This window comes from Ictidomys tridecemlineatus, chromosome 6 (assembly GCF_052094955.1).
Source record: "Ictidomys tridecemlineatus isolate mIctTri1 chromosome 6, mIctTri1.hap1, whole genome shotgun sequence".
Lineage (NCBI taxonomy): Eukaryota > Metazoa > Chordata > Mammalia > Rodentia > Sciuridae > Ictidomys > Ictidomys tridecemlineatus.
Window position 1 is genome coordinate 30,667,039 of NC_135482.1, and position 23,527 is coordinate 30,690,565.

At 33.5% G+C, this 23,527-nt stretch overlaps 1 protein-coding gene across 2 annotated transcripts; it reads left to right on the forward strand.

Annotated features, from left to right (window-relative positions):
- The first annotated feature begins 14,772 nt into the window (after nt 1–14,772).
- LOC101960663 (succinyl-CoA:3-ketoacid coenzyme A transferase 1, mitochondrial) lies at nt 14,773–16,339 on the forward strand. Of its 2 annotated transcripts, XM_078052347.1 has the most exons (2): nt 14,773–16,029; nt 16,114–16,339. In XM_078052347.1, the coding sequence occupies exons 1-2, from the start codon at nt 14,773–14,775 to the stop codon at nt 16,336–16,338; spliced, it is 1,482 nt and encodes a 493-aa protein (XP_077908473.1). In that variant the 3' UTR covers nt 16,339. The 2 variants fall into 2 exon arrangements, with proteins under 2 accessions (XP_077908473.1, XP_040137754.2); XM_040281820.2 differs by having other exon boundaries at nt 14,773–16,339.
- Nucleotides 16,340–23,527: the final 7,188 nt, after the last annotated feature.

Below are 23,527 nucleotides of genomic sequence, written 5' to 3' on the forward strand. Positions count from 1 at the left end.
AAGGAGGAAATAGGGAGAGAGTGAGCAGGGGTTCAGTAAAGTTAGGGAAGGAAAACCCATTTGTGTTTACTAGCTAGTATTAGTACTTAATTTCAATGTACCTACCCCTGCAGAGGGTGGGAGACAAGAGTTGTATAGTGGGGGCAACAGCCAGAGTCTCATTGGGAGGTTCTTCTTCCTGCCCAGGAGGATGTAAGCCATTCTAAAACTTAATGTCTCAAATAATTAGTGAATAACGAAACACAAATAGCCAGAAATATGTTTACCGAAGCGAAGCCCCTGACAGATCTAGTTCACATGGGTGCTGGAACTAGACAAAGAAAAGATGGCTCTGGTAGTTTATTTAAGGGGTATATCAAAGGCAGGAATAAAGTTTCAAGGGCAGAGTCTTGCTTCTTGAAATGTCTGCTAGTCAGTAGGTTGATTGGCATCTTCTCAGGTCACACCCATCTCAGGTGCTGTGTGGGATCTTTGGCAGTGCTTGAAGGGGAAATTCACCTGCATCAGGTGGTCAATCCCTGAGGAGGTGCCATGGGAGGTTCCCAATGCCAGACTTATCCCCTCATTAGGCGATGGTGTGCAGCATAGTCCACACAGCCCATAGATGGCTCCTGACAGTTATGTATTCAGATTTGGGCTAGACTAAATACTAAATTCTTTTGTCAGCCTTGGGGTTCCTCAAGCAGGAATTTTAATGGGGACTAGAGTCATTCTTAAGAAGGTGACCTTCAACTTTTAGAACTTATTGTTTATATTTGTTTTAATTCTTTACAGGTCATGTTGAGACTTTGTCAAGAATAGAACTTTATTCTCTATTTAGTCAAAGGAAGAGTCTTTGTCAATAGATACTGATGATTAATTATCTTACAATCATCTAAATTTCAGGTCTAATGGTTTTTTTATACTGTTTTTCTTGAAGTGTGATTTTCTTTAAGGGTAATACACACACACACACACACACACACACACACACATGAAATGAGAGATAATATATAGACATGGACAAAGTTTAAGGCTTCCTCTGAGGAAATCTACATATGTATCTCCTGGGTGACTGTCATGATATTGTCTTGTGAAGTTTGGATCCCTTGGCTTAACTTTATAATTGATAGAAGCAGGCCATGAAATATTATGTCTTTATTTTCTCTTCTAAAGTGTTGTTATTTTAGGTTCTCTATTAAGGTGAATTCTCAAGAAAATGTTTATCATAAAGAGAAAAATTCTAGTATTTATCCTCTCATTTTTGACACTTACCTATGTCTTCTCACTATCTGTAAAAAAAGAAAGCAGATAATAAATACAGGGTTTTTTTTAGCAAATCTTTTTAATCAGAATAAATTTCTGATTTAGATCTTTTTCTCTGCTCATTCCACTTTGACTGATACCATCTTAATATGATATCGTATAAATATGCCCACGGAATTACTTGAAGAATAATTAGAAATTTATCTCTCATGAGAAAAACCTGTATGATTACCTAAACAGAGCACTGACCTTGAATTAAGGACCTATATCAGAACTTGGGCCTGCTAATTAAATTTCTCAGTCTCAATGTTCCTATTCATAATTAGATGTCTTGTTTGTCACATATTTCTCTGAGTAATTATAAAGATATGTCAATAAGTATCTTAAACATTTAGCTACAGAGAATATATATATATATATAATATATATATATATATATATATATTATATATATATATATATATTTTCCCATGAATACAGGGATTGGTATTTATTTCATTTGCTGCTGCATCCCTGGCACTTTGGACAGTATATTATACACAATACCCCTCAAATATTTGTTGGTAAATGAATGAGTGAATAAATGAATGAATTAACCTGGAGACATTATTTTTGCCTCTTTCTAAGAGTGCTAGGGAAATTATATAAATGATATAGACCCAGATATTTAAACAAAATCCTGAGTAGTAACATTCAAGTAAGATCATATTTTTATAAAACTGAATTTTAGACTGATTTATTATTTGTGGATTGCTTTATACCAGTATTTCTATTTAACCCATTAATTCATCTGTAATTTATCTGTCTAGGTAAAATGGAACCAATTACTATTGTTTGTAAATCTCCAATTACCTTGGTAAGTTATTAAGGGTGTGCTACTCTACAGAAATATAATTACACTCATAATTTTTCACTGTCCATTCGACTATACTTAGTTTCATGAGTTATAATTTTTCAGTCTATTACACTAGCCTTTTAGCCTACTGAGTTTACTGGAAACTACTTGTTCTCAATTGCGTTTTTTTTTTCCTTACATCTTGATTACATTTTACTACAAACTGTTAAGAACATGGACATAGTCATTAAACCTTTTTATTAATTAGTTTTCCATCATTATTATAAGATATCTGACAAATTAATTTATAAAGAAAAAAAAGGTGATATTGATTCACTGTTTTAGAGATCCCATTACATGAGTGGGCAAACCCATTGTTTTTAAGTCTTTGGTTGGGATGCCGTACACAATAGCATAAAGCCTCATGGACAGGAAGTAAAAAAAGAGGAAAGAGCCAGGGTCCCACATCTGCTTTGATGGCATGTCTACCATGACCTGAGGACCTTCCACAGGCCTCACATTCCAAATATTACACCATCTTCTAATAGTGCTACCAAGGAGACCAAGGCTTTATCACAGGGGCATCTGGAAAACATTTGAGATCCAAACTATAGCAGCTTTGATGATTTAAATAGCATTTTTTAGATTCAAAGATGCATGTATATTCATGTCAAAAACCCATTTTAACCATTTTTCTTCATATCTGAACATACAGATATATTTTTATAGTGAGCTCTCTTTGATTATGGCCTTCTACAAAGAAATCAGACATGACATTTTTCACATAATTCCCAATTTATTAACAAGTTATACACTTCTTATATAAAATATAAATTCATGTTAGAAAATAACTTCCAACTTAAAATCATTGATAATATCTAATATAAAAATTATAGAGCTTACAATGATTTCTGTCATTGTAAGAGATAAATTTATAGATAGATGACTTCCAATGAAGTGGTTTCTAATTAGAGCTGCATTGACATATTCATGATAGATCAGGTGCTAAAAACAAAATTCTAATCTTGACTTTTCAAGGAAAATAAATCATTTAGGAATTACCCCTTTTATACTCAAAACATATGGGCATCTCAAGTCAAAGACACCTGAATTGTTTTTGGACTATTTCCCTGTTGACTGGGTAATAAGGATTGTTGCCTTGGCCTCAGAATGAGTCTGGGAGTCAACAATGCCTCTGGTTACTATAGTCAGTTAACATTTATCAAGGTCTGAGTGCTATAATTAGGCATGGTTTCTGAGCAGGATGTTAATAACCTATGTTAAAGGGAAAAGGTCTAGACACTAAACCAATTTATTTTCTTCATCTTCATGTAATCTGAAGGCATATCAAATTAGATTCTCTGTGAGAAATAAGTCTTGTAGAAAGGTTTTAAATAGTCCTGAGGGATTCAGATTCAGACTTCACAGGATGACCTTCGTCTCCCTTGACATATGCCATTAAAACAAAATTATTGCATGCCCTAGATTAATATTTGATGCTGTTTTAATCACAAGATATTTATTTCTTCATTGGCTCAACTTGTTCCTTTGACATTTGTTGGTGAATGTATAAATGTTTTTCAAAAATATAATGAAAAGTAGCTAATTGTTATTAGCTAATGACTATGAATCATCTTATCGTGTTCTTCTAGTGTATCCAGATATAAATGAAAGTAGGGTTGAGAGTGGGGCTGTCATTGGTGGAAAGGGGGTAGTTTTATGGCCATAAGAAGGGTAACTATTTGGAAATAAGTTACTGTTAAATTCTGTTTCCCAAAACGATGTATTAAGAAATGGAGATCTTTGGAAATAGTGTGATTAGTGCCCTTGTAAAACAGACTTCATAGACCTTGTTTGTCTTTCTGAGGTGTGAGGACAAAGCTATCTACATCATAGAAGACATAATTGGCATGCTGATCTTTGACTCCTAGTCTCCAGAACTGAGAGAAATAATTTTTCAGTTGTTTATAAAATTTTCCCTGTCTAAGGTGTTCTGTTGTAGTAGCCTGAATGGACTGAAACACTAATTTTGAAACTACAAAGGTATTAAATAAAAATTAATTCTTAGAGGATTTTATAGTTTTTTTCTTTATTAAGTATGATTGTCAAGGTATATATAAATGATATGTTCCAGAAGTGTATATATTCCACATATAATTACATATTATGTTAATACATTTATTATATGATTTATATCCTATATAATTGTCTGGAAAAATCCATAAATATGTTTGATCATATCTGTCTCTCTTTTTCTGTCGTGTATGTGGTCTATCTATCTAGCTATTTATTAATTCCAAAGAAGAGCTTCAGTTATTCATATAGGTGACTGAAAAGATAATATGAAAACTATTGCAGGAAATAACCAGAGTCTAATATGATATTAGATACTATGCATTTTTCAGTTTGGAGCTCTTGGAATCAGCCTCTGATAACCTCTTTGCACAGCTATTAAATATTAAAGGAATATCTAACTTACTGTCTTTTTGTCCTATCTTGAATTTCTACCTAATATCTTTACATTCTTTATCACAGAATATAATGTACTGATGGTAGATAACAGTTTTAATTACTTTTAAGTTCTGAATTAGGAACATAAATCCCAATGGCAATAGAGTAACAGAAATAATTTAAAGTCAATTAAGTGAAAGCAAGTTTTGGACACTTCAGTGATAATACTTGTTTCCTGTTGGTAATTAGAATTCACCTGGTTATTCTATTAAATCAAAATTCATTTAATGTTTGCTAAAGAGAATTGGTACTTTTACTAAGCTCAGTTTTGACAAAATAGAACAATGACCTGCAATAGTAACAACTGGACAGGGTTTTAGATTTCAAACTTGACAACCTGGTCTACATACAGCTCATTTCACAAGGAGGACAGAAGTATAAATAGGTTTAGAAAATCCTTATCAGGAAGAAATATCAATTGTTACAAATGGCTGAAAATTAGTGAAACATTTAAATAACAGTTCTTGCAATAAAGGAAAGAAACAGAAGAAGAAATATCCCCCATTAAAAAGAAAGTATTTTCTTTTAATAAAACATTTCTCATGTGTCAATATGGAATAGGTGGAAGTATTAATGTGAAAGAGATTACATTATCAATATGACATAACTTCCATTCTCAACCACATGATTTTTTTTTAGTTTCTGTAAATTAAGAAACCTCACACTCATTGGCAATTTCATTTTCTGGATGGTGTTCTCCATACATTCCTTTGAGATTACCATAGTGGTTCTTCTTTTAAACATGCAGTTATAACTAGTAGTGGTAACATTTCTAGATAGTAATTATGAGATCTCTTTTGCTTTAGCTAAGTCTGGATCAAGGGGCGGGACTTCTCAGGAGTTTAAGGAATTGAATAAGGAAATAAAAGGCATACATGGACATATTTTGAGCTTAAATGTCACAGGTTAAGTGGCTCAGAGTCTAGTTTTCTCTGACAATGAGGGAGTTTTCTTATGAATATGCAAGCGTCATTATCTATTCTTTACTAGAAAATGAGGATACCTTGTAAACAATGTTCATTTCTTTTTATGATGTATTTTAAATATTTCACTCAGCAGTTTCTTTTATCAGCTTTGAGATTATGTACATTTTTCATACCATCTTAGAAGATCTTGAAATGTATAAGATTCTTTGTTTTAGGTGCCAGAATCTTTCCCAGTACTCTGAACCCTTGTGGATGGGATCCCAAGAATTAGGTACTGCAAAATAAATCCTGCTTAAGTTTCTAGATAGAGAACAAAGGAGGAAGAGAAGAAATAATCAAAGTTAAAGGTCATTGGGAAATTATAAAAACAACCCAAACATATAAAATTACATGGGTCCATTCATAGAAGCTAAGTCAAAGTGAATACTGTTCTCTGGAGCTGCCTAAAGGAGTGACAGATTCTGGCTAATGCATCACATTGTGTTTGGTGTTCCCCTTTATAAGAGTCCGTTAGCTTAGATTAGCTGCTTTATTGTTTAAAGCACAGTCAAAAATGCAGTTGACTTTATGATTCTTTCAACTTCTAGAAATGTATTTATCCTTTTTTGTTCTGATACATAGTAAGTGTGTGTTCATGGGCAACATATTTAGCTTATGTAAAACTAAAATTCATCTATAAATGGAGATATACAAATTAATATTCTCAAAAGGTTCATATAAGTACTTATAAAGCATTCAACATAGTGCCTAGAAAAAACAAACTAAATATTATTTATTATTAGTAAGTCGTACAAAGAAATGTTCCCATTCCATATTTAAAATTGCAAACTGACTTAATTTGCATAACAAGGTTTTATTCTAGACCACTTACTTTCAGTCATGCTGAAGTCCATGCTTACTTTCTGAGCATTGTAAATATCATTAGCTTCTCTCCAAATTACAGATTGGATTTTTATTTTTCTCTTTTTTAAAGAGTGCATTTATGGAAATGATCGTTAGTATTAACAGGCTCAAATTTTGATACCTTAAAGGAAGAAAGATCAATAACTAAAATATTTTCCTGTAATGATATCAATAAGAAATATCATTAAATGTCTGCCAAACACGTGACTTATTAGTAAGCATTTTATGTTAACTGGTATGATGTTTTGTTACATTTTTTCTTTCTTAAAATGAACCATCAGGCACCATTGATTATTGTTCAATTTTAGCAGAGCCATTGACAAATGATACTATAAAAGTTGGATTACATAAAGCTGTGGTTTTACAAATGTTTTATCAACATATTCACAATTTCCTATTAGGCACTTTTCCTCAAAAAAGCAAAATTTGGATTAGTATATTATTGCTAACTAACTCCTGCCAAGCAAGAGTATTGAAAATCACTCTAGAGTGATAGAAAAAAAAAAAGGCACAAAGACACACACAAACCTTCTATAATGCATTTCAACAAATATATCAATAAAGAGATATAATCTTTGTGAGAAAGCTGGTGGCTAGCCAGCAAACAAAGCAAATATGATGGCTTGTTATTGTGAAAACAGCTTCAAAATTGCAGATGCCATAAATTCATTATTTCTTCTGTTTTCCATACCATTTTGCAGATCACAGCTTAAAAGAAAATGTTGTTGCTTAATGACAGGGACAGTTGCATTTGGGTTTCATCTCCCTTTGTGAAACAGAATCAGCACTTGAGGACATATTAACTTATGTTTATCTCAAAGTGGTAACTTTGAAAGTGTGAAGAAAGATGCATCGCTAATGTCTAAAGAAATGTGGAAAAAATAACAGGTTTTTTAAAGGGACATAATACTTGTCTGTGAAGTATCTTAGTTTAATAATCTGCCTCTGAAATCTCTTCATCAAAATGTCTATCACCTCAAGTTATTAAAAGTCAAATCTATATTTAAGAAACAAATTCAATTTTCAAAATAACTAATTTTTGAGCCCACAATTTAGTGGGATTTTTTTTTCCACCAGTTTATTCTCTGGTATTTTAATAGAAATTTCATTAGTAATATTATGTGTGTTTTCACTTGCTAATCTGTTTCCTTTTCATTTAATTTCATTTGAGAATGGTAGTTTTCTCCAATTGAAATATATGTTCATTTACATTGCACAAAAATTGGAAAAAGTACTAAAAGTAATACAAATTTAAGCCGTCTGCAAGACAACCCCAGGATTTCTTATTTGTCCTGCAATTTCAAAGATTATCAGTAATCTGTAATGGGGGTGTGACAATTTTTCTGAAAAGGTTCCATGTTAGATACTTTAGACTTTGTGAGCCAGTCTTTCCCAACTATCCAACTCAACTGCTGACAGCCCAAGTGCAGACACAGTCAGACAATAGGTAAATGACGGCTGACGTTCTTTCCCAGCAAAACTTTATTTACCAAAGCAGAATATAATTTTGTTGAATATAGAAAAACATATTACCCAACATTTTGTCTATTGAAGCAATCCTTCCTATATTAAAATACTGAATGTCCTTGTTCAAGAAATTGGTCTTCCAGAAGATTTTCCTCATGTAACATGAAATATTTGATATGCATTCCAACCTCTAACAAGGATGTCTTTCTTCAGCAAGTGCTTAGGACTATCCAATTACATTAGTAAATCTACAATTAAAACATTAGTGAGACTTGATATTTTATTTTTTAAAATTGCATTATCTTTTTAAAGTTGTTTACTCCTCATTGAGAAGATTACACACTAACACCTTAGACTCTCCTCATCTCTTTATTCTCAGCTTTGGATACTTGATTTATTTTGGCCAATGAAATGATGGAAAAATCTAAAGTGTACCACATATTAGAAGAAACACCTGAAATTATTTTATGATTGAGCTCTGTACTTTGCACTCCTTTCATAAGCATAGAAGGTCAAAAATAATGACTTCTTCAGCTTTGGCCCTATAATGAGACTATACATGGAGTTTAGGCACTGATGAGGAACATGAACATTGTTTTAAGTATGAAAATGCAAAATAAATGTTTTTGCTGTGACTTTGAGATTTGGGTATTTTGAGACCTGGATTGATTCTTCTTCTTCTTCTCCTTCTCCTTCTCCTCCTCCTTCTCCTCCCCCCCTCCCCCTCCTCCTCCTCCCCCCTTCCCCCTCCCCCTCCCCCTCCTCCTCCTTCTCCTTTTTCTTTCTTTCTCTCTCTCTCTCTCTCTCTCTCTCTCTCTCTCTCTCTCTCTCTCTTTCTTTCTTTCTTTCTTTCTTTCTTCTGTCACACAAAAACATTGCTAAAATCCATGAGAAATTTATTTTGGTAACAGATTCTAAAACAAGCAAAAAACAAAGAAAAGAATGTAATATCATTTTTTACTGAAATTACCAGTAATATTTCTTCTACTTATTTCATATTCTGTGTTTTCTAGAACAGAAGTATTCTTGTTATTAAATTGGTAGGTGTAATGAAAGGAGTTAAAATACTACAAATACCTTCAGTTAAGTAAATAAAACTTTTCAAGTAAATTCACTCTGTGGAACTTGATAACCTATTTCTAAATATCTCTCTTGAGAGGAACCAGAAAACATTACTTTCCCTAAAACTTCAAGAAATTCAATGGAAGGTGAACACCAGCGTTCATTTTATCCATACACATAGACTTAATATATAATGTATATACTCCTAGGGAGTAACACTAAATGTGAAATGTTCTTCATGAAACAAATATTAGGTTTTTAAGGTGACAGAAGTCACCTGGTGACCATAGCAACCAAGTGGGTAAGGTCACCATAAAAGACAGCTTCCCAAAGTCCCCTGGTGCTAAACAGACCAACATTTTTATTGGCATATTAATATTTCTTATAAACAAAAGCACTATGCCAAAGGCTGGGGTTGTGGCTCAGTGGCGGAGCACTTGCCTCACACATGTAAGGCACTGGGTTCAATCCTCAGCATCACATAAAAATAAATAAACAAAAATAAAGATATTAAAAAAATAAAAGCACTATGTCCAATCTCAGCCTTTTTGTAGAGGGCCAAGGAGCCTTATTTACTTTCCAAACTTGAGTTAATCCAAGACCCAGCACTACTTAAAAGAAGTGCTATGAGGTCATTGCTATCTAAGCAAACACACAGGGAGCATCTGGAGATATCACATGTCAGATGGTTATGTATTTCACACTTCCAGAGAAAAACAAGCAGGAAAGAACTATTATCTAAATGCTATGTGATTTTTAAAAATCATAAATCTATCCTTAATGTGAAGCAAAGACCATAATATTGAGCCTAAACCATAAGATTAATAAAATTTAATGGAATAACTTAAGTACTGTATGAAGTATGAAGTAGTTGAGTATGAAGTAGTTGATATGGAAAAGCTTAAATACAATATAAATGGTCTAAATACTCAATAATAATTGATGCAAAGAGTTGTTTATAATCCTTAAACTATAGGCTTCAAGAACATTAAAAAGTGTTTTCAAAGCACAAACCTATTACTGTATCAAGAGTTTGTCCATTTTTCAACTAGATTTTTTTTTGTAAATTGAAATAATTACTAGAATGAAAATGATATTATTTAATTAGAAATGCATGGTAAATTTTGCCTAAAGCTATATAGATGTTTTTAGAAATGATACTGGTATTAATATTGAATGATTCATATTATTACATTTATTTAATTAGCCCTTTAATAGCCCTTTACTTATTTAAGTCTATAAAGCAATTACATTTTTAGTCTTTTAAAATAAATATTCACTTAATATAGAGACAGTCTTAAGATATATTTTCTGACTATGATAGAGATTTATGAATTACCTAGTTAGGTGTTTTTAATGAAGTTAAAAATGCATCCTTTTCCTGGGCTTGTTTGCATGTTATTAAGTGTGTTTTAAGCATATATCCAGTGAATGAACTCAACTAGAAAAAAAAATCATTTTATGATAGTCTTGCAAAAAATCATCAGCTGTCAAATTTAATAATCTATTTAAAACATTTTTTTTAGTTCTCTGCTTTTATTCTTCTTTGTTTCATTAACTTATGTGATGCTCTTTGTTAAAATTCTAAGGAGACATTTGGTTAGGTAGAAATAGTATTTTATCATGTGGAAGAAGATTAAAAGAGGAGACAGACTGCCCCGCAGCTGCAATCTTACTTGCTTCTCTAATGTGTTTATACTGTGTATAACTTCCTCCTACTATTGCTGTCATAATTAAGTGAACAATGTATCTAAAACATTTACAGAATACTCAGTACTTGTCAAAGACCATGTACATGCTCAGTAAATCTCAATCTTGACAAGAAAGATGCATGAAATTCAGATATACTTGAGAAATCAGTCATTAAAATGTACATTCAGGAATAACACAGGCTTGACTGGCATCAAAAAATTCATATGATTCCTGTGGTGTGTACAAAGGTCAAGACTGAAGTCAGAATACCTGAATTCTCATACGAACTATTATTTAAATGCTATGAAATTTTAAGAAATTATAAAGCTGTTTTTACTGTAAAGCAAAGACCATAATGTTACGCCTAAATCATAGGCTTAGAAAAATTAAATGGAATAACTTAAGTAATTTGTTATATGAATTCTGGTCATCCACTCTCAAAGTGAGAGGGTCACCTTCTGCAATGGGATTCTAAAACTAAGGCTGGATGTGGCATGGCCTATTTTGGTCTCGGTATTAAAAACCTGCTTGTATGTCAGGGTCAGCCTGAAGCCACAGATGCAGGGCAGGCAGGTGGAAAGAAAGAACATGATCAGAAAAGAGAGGTCTGAAAAGGGCAGGCAAGGTGAAATGTACAGGTTCGATAAATAATATGGAGAGATTGAGAAAGGCAAGGCTTTTTAAAGTCCATGAATAGAAAGAGAATGCTTTGGTGTACTATGATGGATCAGCCAATACACTCTAAAGCACGATTTAAATACAAGCCATAAATCTTAAATAGCATCCCTCACCCAGTGATATCTCAGGTAGACATTATTGTTCCCTTTAGAATTTTAGATGAAGCAACCACTGTTTGCCCTCATCGATTCACTTCTATGAAAGACTCAGTATTTACCAGTGAAACTGGATGTAATCTTTTCCACATAGCGAGATTTCTTTAACTCTAGGCTCCGATTCCCTTGTGCATTAGCACTAATGTCTCTTCAAGGGACTTAGGTTGTGATAGAATCAGAAGCAGATTTGGTATGTTCCTTTCAGCTGATTCTGGTACATTTTTCATCATGGTGGCACTATCAGAATCTTTCCATATCCACCATGTTTTCAGTTTGTGGCTTTCTTTGGTGCCCTATTGATGATCCTTATATTTCGATATGTTTTTCTTTTTTGGCTAAGTTCCATTTACATAATTTCTTTCTATCAGCATCTTTTCACTTAGGAACTTGTGGTAGATGGTCTTTTCCAAAGATTTGAATAAGTATATCCCATCATTCCTATTCTTATGATATCATATTAACACCCTTCTCTTGACAGGTGACATTTCTTATTTCTATTCCTGGAACAGGAAGATTTCATAACTGCCTCAATTTATATATTATGATGAAAATGATATTATTTGATTTATGAGCCTTCTATCTACCTCTCTCCTGGACAAATATTTGAGGAACCCTGATTTGACATGTGAAAAACCTGGCTGTACTGAAACTCCCAATCACCTGAAGAGGCAACACAGTAATAGAAATGCCTGAGGAAATCCAGGTGATACATTCTCCATCTGTTCTGATGTATTCAGCATTCCTTTAGAGGATTCCAGCTCACTCCCAGAGACACCTTACGTAATGCTGTATACTGTAGAGATAAATTGTCCTGAGCAAATAAACTTTTTTTTTAAAGCCACTAAGTTACTCGGCAATTTGTTATACTACCCTAATAAACTGGAAAGCAGTCTTAGAAGTCAATTGCTAGTTCTTCAAGGAGAGAAGATGTGTATGTATCTCAAAATGATACTGTATTTTTCACTCCAATTTTTGTCTCTCTTAGGAGTCATAGAGGTAAAAGATCTAACTACTAAGTCTCTTTAGTTTAATGTCTTACATGGATGTTGCATTATCTATCAATCTTACATCTAATCTTTTGCACTCTCTGTTCAATGACAGTCTATGGAGAAGTATCAACTCTGCATATAACAATTTTCCATATGTTTCTTTCAAAGTTAGTAGAATTTTTTTTCCAGTAGCACTGATATATAAAATACTTCTAGGTAAATCATTTTGGCCTGAACATAAAGTCAAATTGTCTAATTATTATAGAAAACATCATCATAGCTAAAAGAATAACATGTATTTAATGAGATGATATGTTTATCATGACATGCATTTTTTTTTTCTGAATAAGAGTCAGTTTGGGGCGTTTAATAAGTGGTATTCTTACAAGCTCTATACGCTGCAATTGTATGATTCTGACCAAATTCCAAACCCCAAATCTGAAATGAATGTTAATTTGGTTGGCAATATAAATGTCATTTATTAAATAATGAACAATTAACACAGTTCAAAATTATGTGTTCAATAGTGGTTTTTGTTTTCTCAGTATTTTGTGGTTGTATTACAGCATTATTATTTATGTAAATCTCTAAAATATACTTATATTTTTTTATTTTTTTTTCAGGGGATACCAGAGATTGGACTTAGGGGCACTCAGAGCCACATCCCTAACCCTATTTTGTATTTTATTTAAAGACCAGGTCTCACTCAGTTGCTTAGCACCTCATGGTTGTTGAGGCTGGCTTTGAACTTGAGATCCTCCTGTTTGGGCCTCCTGGACTGCTGGGATTACAGGTGTTTGCCACCGCACAGGGTTATACTTATATATTTTATTTGATAAAATATTCAATTACTGTTCTCTCAGCTAAATATTCTGTGGTATGGAGCTTTGACAAATTGGCCAAATTGAGTGAAGAAATGAAGTAAGATGACTTGTGGTAATATAATTGTGTACAGTTATCCCAGGTAAACTTTGATTTGGGGTCAGCTATTTGGTGTTAGCTAAACTGAGCATAGAGTCTTAGGATGTATTGTATCTTTGTATTTGGACAAAGATAGATTTCTTTGGAGGAAGAAGTCAGCATAAGTTGAACAGATTCATACTACAGAGGAGAAAATCAATTATTTCTCTTATTTAAGCTATGATGAATATGTAATACTGTATTAGACTCTTGAAAATCTACTTGAAGAAAGATACAAAGTAAATGACAGTGTAAAATATTTTTTGTGGTTCAAATTGTTCAAAAACAATTTTCTATGAAATATTTTTTTTAGTTTCAATGTCAGGAAAAATTATTTGCTATAGGTTCAGTGGTAGTATGTTAGAAATACTATAGCATATTTCTTAACCTTAAAACATGTTTGAGTCTGTTTACCTGTCTTCTATTTATCTATGTATTTGGCTCATCTATGTGTCTATGTACATATGTATGTCTATGCATTCATCTGTCATCTGTCTTTAGTGTTGATGTTAAAAGAGATAATTCCTTTATATACAATTAAACAAGTGGTTTAATCCAATATTTATTCATTTATTTTTAAAAATACGTTTTTTTTCTGGGGAAAATATTTGTAGTACACAGAATTGAAAAAAAAGTTTAGTGTCAAGAATGTATCAAGATATTATAAAAATCAATAAGAATAATGTAAGCAGCTCAAGAAAAAAGAAATATTGCATAGAGAAGTACCTAAAAATGAAGGAAATATGGCCAATAATAAATGAAGAGATGGTTAACCTTATTGTTTCAATGTCAGGAAAAATCATTTGCTGAAAAAAATCATATGACATTGAAACTAATCATATACACATGGGCTGGTGTTATTATGGCTCAGCCGTAGAGCCCTCACCTAGCAGGTGCAAGACCCTAGGTTCCATTCTCAGCACTACCAAAAAAAAAAAAATCAATAAATAAAATAAAGGTGTGTCCAACTACAACTAAAAAAAAATAAATATAAAAAGTCATATACACAAAAGGCAAAATATTGTACCATCTTTTGTTGGCAAAAAAAAAATTATAAACGTGAAAAATGACAGTATTTAGAAGGATGTTGACGACTGGGATCTATATCTTGTGAGTATGAAAATGGTATAGCCACTGGATGTCTGGGTGCTACTCTGTGTCATGACCTCATAATTAAGAATTAACACGTGCTGAGAGGACCTAAGCGACACGTGGTGGAGCCCCCAGCCGGCCCCCGCGCGCCTTCCCTTCTTCTCCTCTGTGACACACGCGGCAGCCCTGGCAACCAGCATTTGCACACTCACCCGCGTGCTCCAGCCCCACAAGTCCTCCCGCAGCTGGCCCCGAAGATGGCAGCTATCAAACTCCTCTCCTGCGGGCTACGGCTCTACGCCTCCACCCGCAGCAGCTCTGGAGGCGCCTGGTCCAAGGGAGGTGTGAGCTACTTCTCTGTCAGTACTCATCGCCACACCAAATTTTATACAGACCCAGTAGAAGCTGTCAAAGACATCTCTGATGGGGCCACGGTTCTGATTGGTGGCTTTGGGCTCTGCGGAATTCCAGAGAATCTTATAGGAGCTTTATTGAAGACTAGAGCTAAAGGATTAACTGCAGTCAGCAACAGTGCAGGGGTTGAGGACTTTGGCGTGGGTCTGCTGCTTCGATCCAAGCAAATCAAACGCATGGTCTCTTCCTACGTCGGAGAAAATGCCGACTTTGAACGGCAGTTTTTATCTGGTGACTTAGAAGTGGAGCTGACACCTCAGGGCACCCTTGCGGAGAAAATCCGTGCCGGTGGTGCTGGAGTTCCTGCGTTTTACACCCGCACAGGGTACGGGACCCTGGTTCAAGAAGGGGGAGCACCCATCAAATACAACAAAGATGGCAGCATCGCTATTGCCAGTAAGCCCAGGGAGGTGAGAAAGTTTAATGGTCAGCACTTTGTTTTGGAAGAAGCAATTACAGGGGATTTTGCTTTGGTGAAAGCCTGGAAAGCCGATCGATCAGGAAACGTGATTTTCAGGAAAAGTGCGAGGAACTTCAACCAGCCCATGTGCAAAGCTGCAGAAACCACAGTGGTAGAGGTTGAAGAAATTGTGGATGTTGGATCATTTGCTCCAGAAGACGTCCACATTCCTAAGATTTATGTCCATCGCATTATAAAGGGAGAAAAATACGAGAAAAGAATTGAGCGTCGAACAATCCGGAAGGAAGGAGATGGAAAAATCAAATCTGGTAAACCTGCAAGCAATGTAAGGGAACGGATCATCAAACGAGCAGCTCTTGAATTTGAGGATGGCATGTACGCTAATTTGGGTATAGGAATCCCTCTTCTGGCCAGCAACTTCATCAGCCCAAATATAACTGTTCATCTTCACTGTGAAAATGGAGTCCTGGGTTTGGGTCCGTATCCATTTGAACATGAAGTTGATGCAGATCTAATCAATGCAGGCAAGGAAACAGTTACTGTTCTTCCGGGAGCCTCTTTTTTCTCCAGCGATGAGTCATTCGCAATGATTAGAGGGGGACATGTCAATCTAACAATGTTAGGAGCAATGCAGGTTTCCAAATATGGTGACCTGGCTAACTGGATGATACCTAGAAAGGTGGTGAAAGGAATGGGAGGTGCTATGGATTTAGTGTCCAGTGCCAAAACCAAAGTGGTGGTCACAATGAAGCATTCTGCAAAGGGAAGTGCCCACAAAATCATGGATAAATGTACGTTCCCCCTGACTGGCAAACAGTGTGTCAACCGCATCATCACAGAGAAGGCTGTGTTTGATGTGGACAGTAAGAAAGGGCTGACTCTGATTGAGCTCTGGGAAGGCTTGACAGTGGACGACATACAAAAGTGCACTGGGTGTGATTTTGCTGTTTCACCAAAACTCATGACAATGCAGCAAGTCACAACTTGAAATGTGGAGTAGACATTAAAATTTTAACAATTTTTGACTAGTTTTTGTCTAGTCACTTCAAGATTTATGCAGCCATATAGATTTTGTTCTCTCAAGTGTACCATGATATTTTAATGAAAAACAAAAGGAAAACATTTATGATTATCTTATTTTCTAAGTGCTTAGAAGGTTGTCTTTACCATTGGTGCTCACATTGGATGTATCTTTTTCATGTATGCTATGCTAAGTTATATGCAGTATTTACTAAGATGGGCCCTAGGAAGAGTTTCATTGATATGCTTTCCCTTATACCTAAATTATGGCTTAGTACTTGTGAAAGTACTAAGAAAAATAATATATATGTGTAGGGAGAATACCATCTTCATGATTGTTTTCCCTTCAGTCTCCTCTGATTTTTTGCCTCCTGTCTGCCTGCCTAGACCATCCTCCTTCCTCCCATCCTTCTTGTAGCTAAATAGATGCCCAAGAAAACAGCCAGGGATGTCTTTGGCAGGAGAAGTAACTTGTTTGTAGGAAAGACCAAAAGGTGTAGGATCTATTGCTGTTGACATACCATCAAGAAGCTGTCGTAATAGACCACCAACCATCCATCTGTGCTTTGCCAAAGGCTAAGCTAACTATGGGAAAAGGGCTAGAAACCTAACTGATCTGCTTGGACAGTTTTCTCTGTTTTAAACAGTGTGTAGTATTCCTTTCTATCTAGAGGAATCCTTAAGATTACTTCCCTGTTACAGAGGCCCAGTGGACTACTTGTACAATACCTCCTCCTAGGTCAAGAAGAATTGTGGTAATTTATCATGAGTCCTTAACCACAGTGACAGAAGAATTTAAAAAAAAATAAAATAATAGAAGATACATTCTTTTTAGGCTCTGATTTCTGCTCAGAAAAGATTCTAAATATTGAATGACTTTTCTACAGAGCAGTGGCTTTTCTGCCTAAGCTACTTCCTTTAATAAAGTACTTTTAATTCAGCCTTAATCAAGCTGGGAAATAATGATGGACAAACCTGAAATTTGAAGAGTTGGTGAATATTTAGTGTTAGGGGATAGACATGGCAGATAAATCTTGTAAAGGACATTTCTTCAGAGGTTTCCTCAATATTAAGGGGATTGTTTCAGAAGTATCCTGGGCATCTGAGGGGAGAAAGTCTAGACACCCTGAAACCAGTTCAGATAACAGGTCTCTGGATAGAGGAAGGCAGAATACCATGCAACAATCATTCCTCTGTCAGGAATTTATGCACGTTTTTAGGTGATGACTGTTATTGGAACTCACTCCTCTTCAAGTATGCCTAGAGTTGTGTCATGTACAATATTCAAGGAAGAATAGAGATTTTATTTGTGTGTGAGTGGCACACTTTGCACAAAAGACAGCCTTTCTTGCTGACTGCATAGTACTTATAAAAAGAAATCTTAGAATGTACAAGGTCCCCCGAGAGTAATATTTATCTATATTAGAGTTATAATTTGGAAAAAAAGTTGTTATTGATGGTTGTTATATGTTCAAACTTGCTTATCATTCCAGTCTATTACTTTAACATGATGTGATTCTAAAAAAGTTCTAAACATTGGCTAAACTTAAATAGATGATTTAATATTCTTGATCAGAGAGTGTACCATGATGTTAAGAACTGCATTAAGAAATACAATAAAGATTCCAAGTTGATAGAAAAACAAAGAATTAACACATGCTTTGTATTGTACCTATTTAACTGCTAAGTATATGCTCAAGGAAAATGTTTTACATATGCTCCATGAGACAAGGTAATCACAGTCACTCTCAAAATCAAATTCCTGGGAAAAAATAAAGACAAATAATAATTTTAAATAAAAAAGCATATGTTCATTCACAATGAAAAAATATTACTCAAAATGAACTAAAATAAAGGGAATTTCTAGCAAATAAAATGAATAATTCTCCCATAAATACATAGGAAATGATACCACTTTTCGTGGCATTTCATACTTTTTCATTTTTACCTAATTCATGTTTTTCAACTGAAACCTGATATAGATTGGAGGAAATAAAGATTGTACTTATGTATAGGTATATATATCAAAACCATGAAAATAAACCTAATAGATGCTGATATTCTTGCTGCAAGTTACAGTGTCATTTATCTATCTATAATTTTTATACATATGTAAAAATTACATGGCTTCTTATGTAATCATAGTGCACTATAGTAATTTATAAAATTAGTCTAATTCTTTGAATAAATTAATATCTAATACAATCCAGTACATTTAAAAATGATTCCATTTATAGAGAATCTATTTTTAACTTTTTAAATTTTTTTCCCATCTCGATGTAAATAAACTTTCCACATTGTATTTGGTTGTAATATCATTTAAGTGTCCTTTACCCTAGAAAATTATCCCTCTTTTCTTATACATAGGTATAGTTAGAATAGAAGAAAAAAATCATAGGAACATTTGAATAGAGACAGAACAACTTATTTAAAATAGTCCAACAAAAATTCATAAACTGTCAGCTAATAACAGAAGGAAAATTCCTCAAAATGATAAGATATCTTTGAAAAATCTACTGTTACATCAGAATTAATATAGGGTTCATAAAATCTTGAAGGAGAAACAATATCCACTGTCACAATTTTCATTTAATATAGTTCTGGAGATCCCAGTAGTATAGCAGGCAAGGAAATTAAAATTTGGAATAGGAAAAGTAAAACACTATATACCTACCTGGTATTTTGGGGAAAACCATATACTTTCAAAATTCAATTTTAAATCTACATAGTGAATTTAGTAAGTTACAGAATGGAAAAATAAATATGCGTGTGTGTGTGTATAATAAATAATTTACAAATGACAAAATTATTTAAACTGACAAGTGCTAAGGAAAAAAAAATTTAAAATTCCAACAAAAATGGAGAATTATTAAGATATCAGTTATCCTGAACCTAAACTACAGATTCAAGGCAATCCCAATCAGAAAATCAGCAAATAACTCTTTTTGTAAAGGCAAAGTAGCTATGGGCACCAAATTTTGCCCCAGGTGACAGCAATTATAACCCTGGACAAAGATGTAACAATTTCTAGATATCCACTAGCAGTATTAGAGAACTTTTACCCTGGAAAAAAGGAAAATACATAAGGAGCATTTAATGTAGTCCCTTGATGACTTTTCTTTTCAGGGGATATTTCCATGGAGAACTGAGAATGGAAAGCAAAGGAGTGGTGATTTCGCTTCTTACTGTATACAATATGCTTTAGTTAAGTCCTTCATCTTAAGAGTAAACTGAACCTCTTGAATTGCATTTATTGAAAACAGTAAATGGGTAATGTTATCACTTCATGGTAAGGTTAAAAAGGATAAGGACTCAACTAAACTTTTCTAGATAACTGTTCCCCAGGAAAGTAACTACGTATTCTTATAATTTTCATGGTAATTTGTATGCAGCAATATATAATATATCCCTCAGGTGTGAATGGGATACTTACTAATAACACTAATACACACACACACACACACACACACACTCACACACACACATAGGTATACACATATACATATATGTATACATACACACTCTACGTACTCATGGGATACTCATTTATATATATATTAATGAGTATATATATATATACACACACACATACACACACATATATATATAGAGATATATGTATATATATATCTCTATATATATCCACACACACACACACTATATATATATATATATATACTCATGGGATACTCACTAAGATATATATATCATATATATATATACACTTACATAGACATTCATAAGATATGTGTATATATATATATAATATATATATATATATAATATATATATATACACACATATACCATAAAATAAACCTAAAGATATTTAAAATAATAGAAATAACACAGCATGTGTTCTGGGAACATACTGGAATTAAACTAGAAATCAGTAATACATAATACAGTATTTGAAAATTAAACAAAATATAGGTCAAAGAAGTAAATATTCAGGGAAATTAAAACATATTTTGAACTAAATGATAATTTAAAAATTAATGTATAATAATGTGTAGGGTACACAGCAGGGCAGGGAGTATGCAGCTGCTGAAGCAGGTGTCCAGGATACCAATGGGGTTAATTCCCCTTGGTTAAACTCTTACATGCATCCCACCCAGCCCCACCATTGCCTCAAGGTGCCTTTCTCTAGCTGTAATTTAAAAATCTTCTATTAAAAAGCAGCAGCAACCAGAAAGAAAACCCTCCAGGACCAAATGGTGTGGCTGATGAATTCTACCAAATGTTTAAAGAGTAATGCCAACTATATATACAAGATGGTTTCCAATAAATGGAAGAGAAGGGGGAAAGGGCCAACTAGTATGAGGCCTGTGTTGCATTAATTACAAAAATAGAGAATGATATTTCAAGAAAAGGAAACTACAAATCAATATATTTAATTAACAAGGATGTAAAAATCTTGACAAAGCATTATTGATACTGTATGTTTAATCCAGTTATAAGTAAAGAGGATAATGCATTGTGTGAAAATGATTTTGCAGCAAACTAGGGAATTGGAAACTTCAAAATATTTCTTGAATAATTTAAATAAGACCTAAATAAAGAAAGCCATGAAATAAAAACAGTGTTTTAACTATTTTTATGTTATCTTTCCCAAAGTGTTCTATGGATTCAATTCAGTCCTGGTCAAATTTCTAGTGTGATGGTTTTTTTTTTTTTTTTAATAATTTTAGTTGTAGGTGGACACAATACCTTTTTATTTTATTTATGTGGTGCTGAGGATGGAAGCCAGGGCCTCACACATGTGAGACAAGGGCTGTATCCCTGAGTCCCACCCCCGACCCAGTTACAGTGTTTTGTTTGTTTGTTTGTTTGTTTTGTTTGTTTGTTTGACTGTTTTTAAAATAGAAGTGGAATGGCAAAAAGGTTTGAATAGCCAGTATATTCTAAAAAAAGCAGTTTAAAGTTAGGAGATGATACTATATGATTTTTTTAAAAGTGCTATAAAGATATGGTAATGGAAAAAATTTGACATTGTTATATACATGAATTAATGAAATATACTGAAAAATACAGAATTTTGCTTTTCAATATGATACCCAAGAGCTACTTGTATTTATTTGAATTCATATTCAAACTAATTATAATTAAATAAAACAAATATTTTTTTGCTCATTTTCACTGGCTATATTTCAATAGTTTTATTGCCACTTGTGGCTAGTAGTCACAGTACTGGTCAGCACAGATAGAAATAACCTCTATCATCAAAGAAACTTGTTTAGAAATATATTGACAATTACAGGTTATTTAATTTTTAACAAAGTTGATAAAGTAATTCGATGGAGGCAATGAACATAGTCTCAACAAATGTTGCTCAAAAAACTGGGTAATGATTCAGAAAAAAAAAATTAATCTTGACTCCTATTTCGCACCATATGACAAATATTTTGAGATAAATATTAGTCCTAAAACTAATTGCTGAAAGTATTAATCTCTTGACATAACATATTAGAATGTGGCTAGTCTAAAATTGCCATTTCTTCAGGTCTATAATCTTCTGATCTGTCATCTTTTCTGTCCTCTACAATCAAATAATTGAAACTTCATCTCCTTTGCAAGTTTCCCATTGAATTTGTTTATATATCATAATCTTTCAAAAACATGCCTGGCATGAAAGCCCTTAGTGAGCACCCCCCCCCCAACCCCCGTTTTACTGTTCAAACTCCCTCAAGTCTCTTCTCTTAGTGTAGTTGTGGTTGTTTTCTCTCAACCTGGACTTTTAGATTATCAGAACTATTCTTTTCTCCCATGAACACCATATTTTCAGCTTTTATTCTTATGTGGATTCTGATTAAATTTAGAGTTATTTTGTCCAAGAACCCCTAACCTAACACTGTTGGAATAAATTGCCATCTACTTTTTTTCTTCTTTTTATTTGTTCTAATTAGTTATACATGTTAGCAGAATGAATTTCAATTCATTATACCAAATGGAACAAAACTTTTCATTTCTCTGGTTGTACAAGATGTAGAGTCACAGCCATCCATTTTTAGAAGATGTTTCCCCATTCTTTCTTCAGATAACTGTATTCTGTTGGGATTTTATGAGGCATTTGGGGTAGATTTAAAACGTCGCCACAGTTATAAAATCTCACTTACTAGAAGCCTGACACTGTAAATTTAAGAAAATTAACCCTCACTTAGAGTATATTTAAGACTGATTGTTACCTTTGGTGAAAGAAAACAAGTAATTAAATGAGGAGGACTATATAAATGGCTCTTGTCAATACTCTGACTTTTATGTTGGCATCTGATGTGTTTGAATTACATTCTTAAAAAGAAAATATAATTAATCGTTGTTGATAGGCCTTTATTTTATTTATTTTTATTTATTTTATTTATTTATATGTGGTGCTGAGAATCAAACCCAGTACTTCACACATACCAGGCAAATGCACTACCACTGAGACACAGCCACACAGCCCTGGAGGGTCTTGTTAGATAGATTCTTTCTGTGATAGTGCTCAGTCTCTGAAGAAATATAAGTTAAAGAGATTTTATGAATAAAAGTAATTACCACTCAAAAATTTTGGGAAAGAACTTTTTATTAACAAGAGCACCAATTATTAATGGCATGAGTCAGAAATGAACCTGATATTTTAGAAACACAGAGAGAAATGAAAGTTCTGCACAGCATATTGAATAAGCAGAGTGTGGTTGGAAAGTTGGCAGAATCAGGCCACTTCCATATTGTGTAAGACCTCATTTGGATTTTATTTTGATCTATAACTCTATATTTAGACAACCTGTATGATATTTTAAAAATGAAATTCAGACTCTGTTAAGTGATTTTGTTTTAAAATCAGAATGAAATCCAAACCTGGGATGGAAGAATTAATGGGGAAAACAATGACTTTAAACTTTAGGCTTGAGAAAATGGCATGATGGAGGTGCCATTTATTGATTTAGGAGAAAGAGGAGAGGAACAGTTAAAGGAGGGATAAAAAATAACTGATTTAGTTTATAATTTGTTTCATTTAGTTTAAAATGTTAAATTTGGGCCATTTATTAATCTCTCAAGTAACCTCCACAGCAAACTATATAGTTGGGGAATGACCATTGAATGCAGATGTTAATTTGAAAGAGAGGTAGATTGAAGGCATTTGAAGCCTAGGGAGCAAAACAGGAAAAATGAAAGACT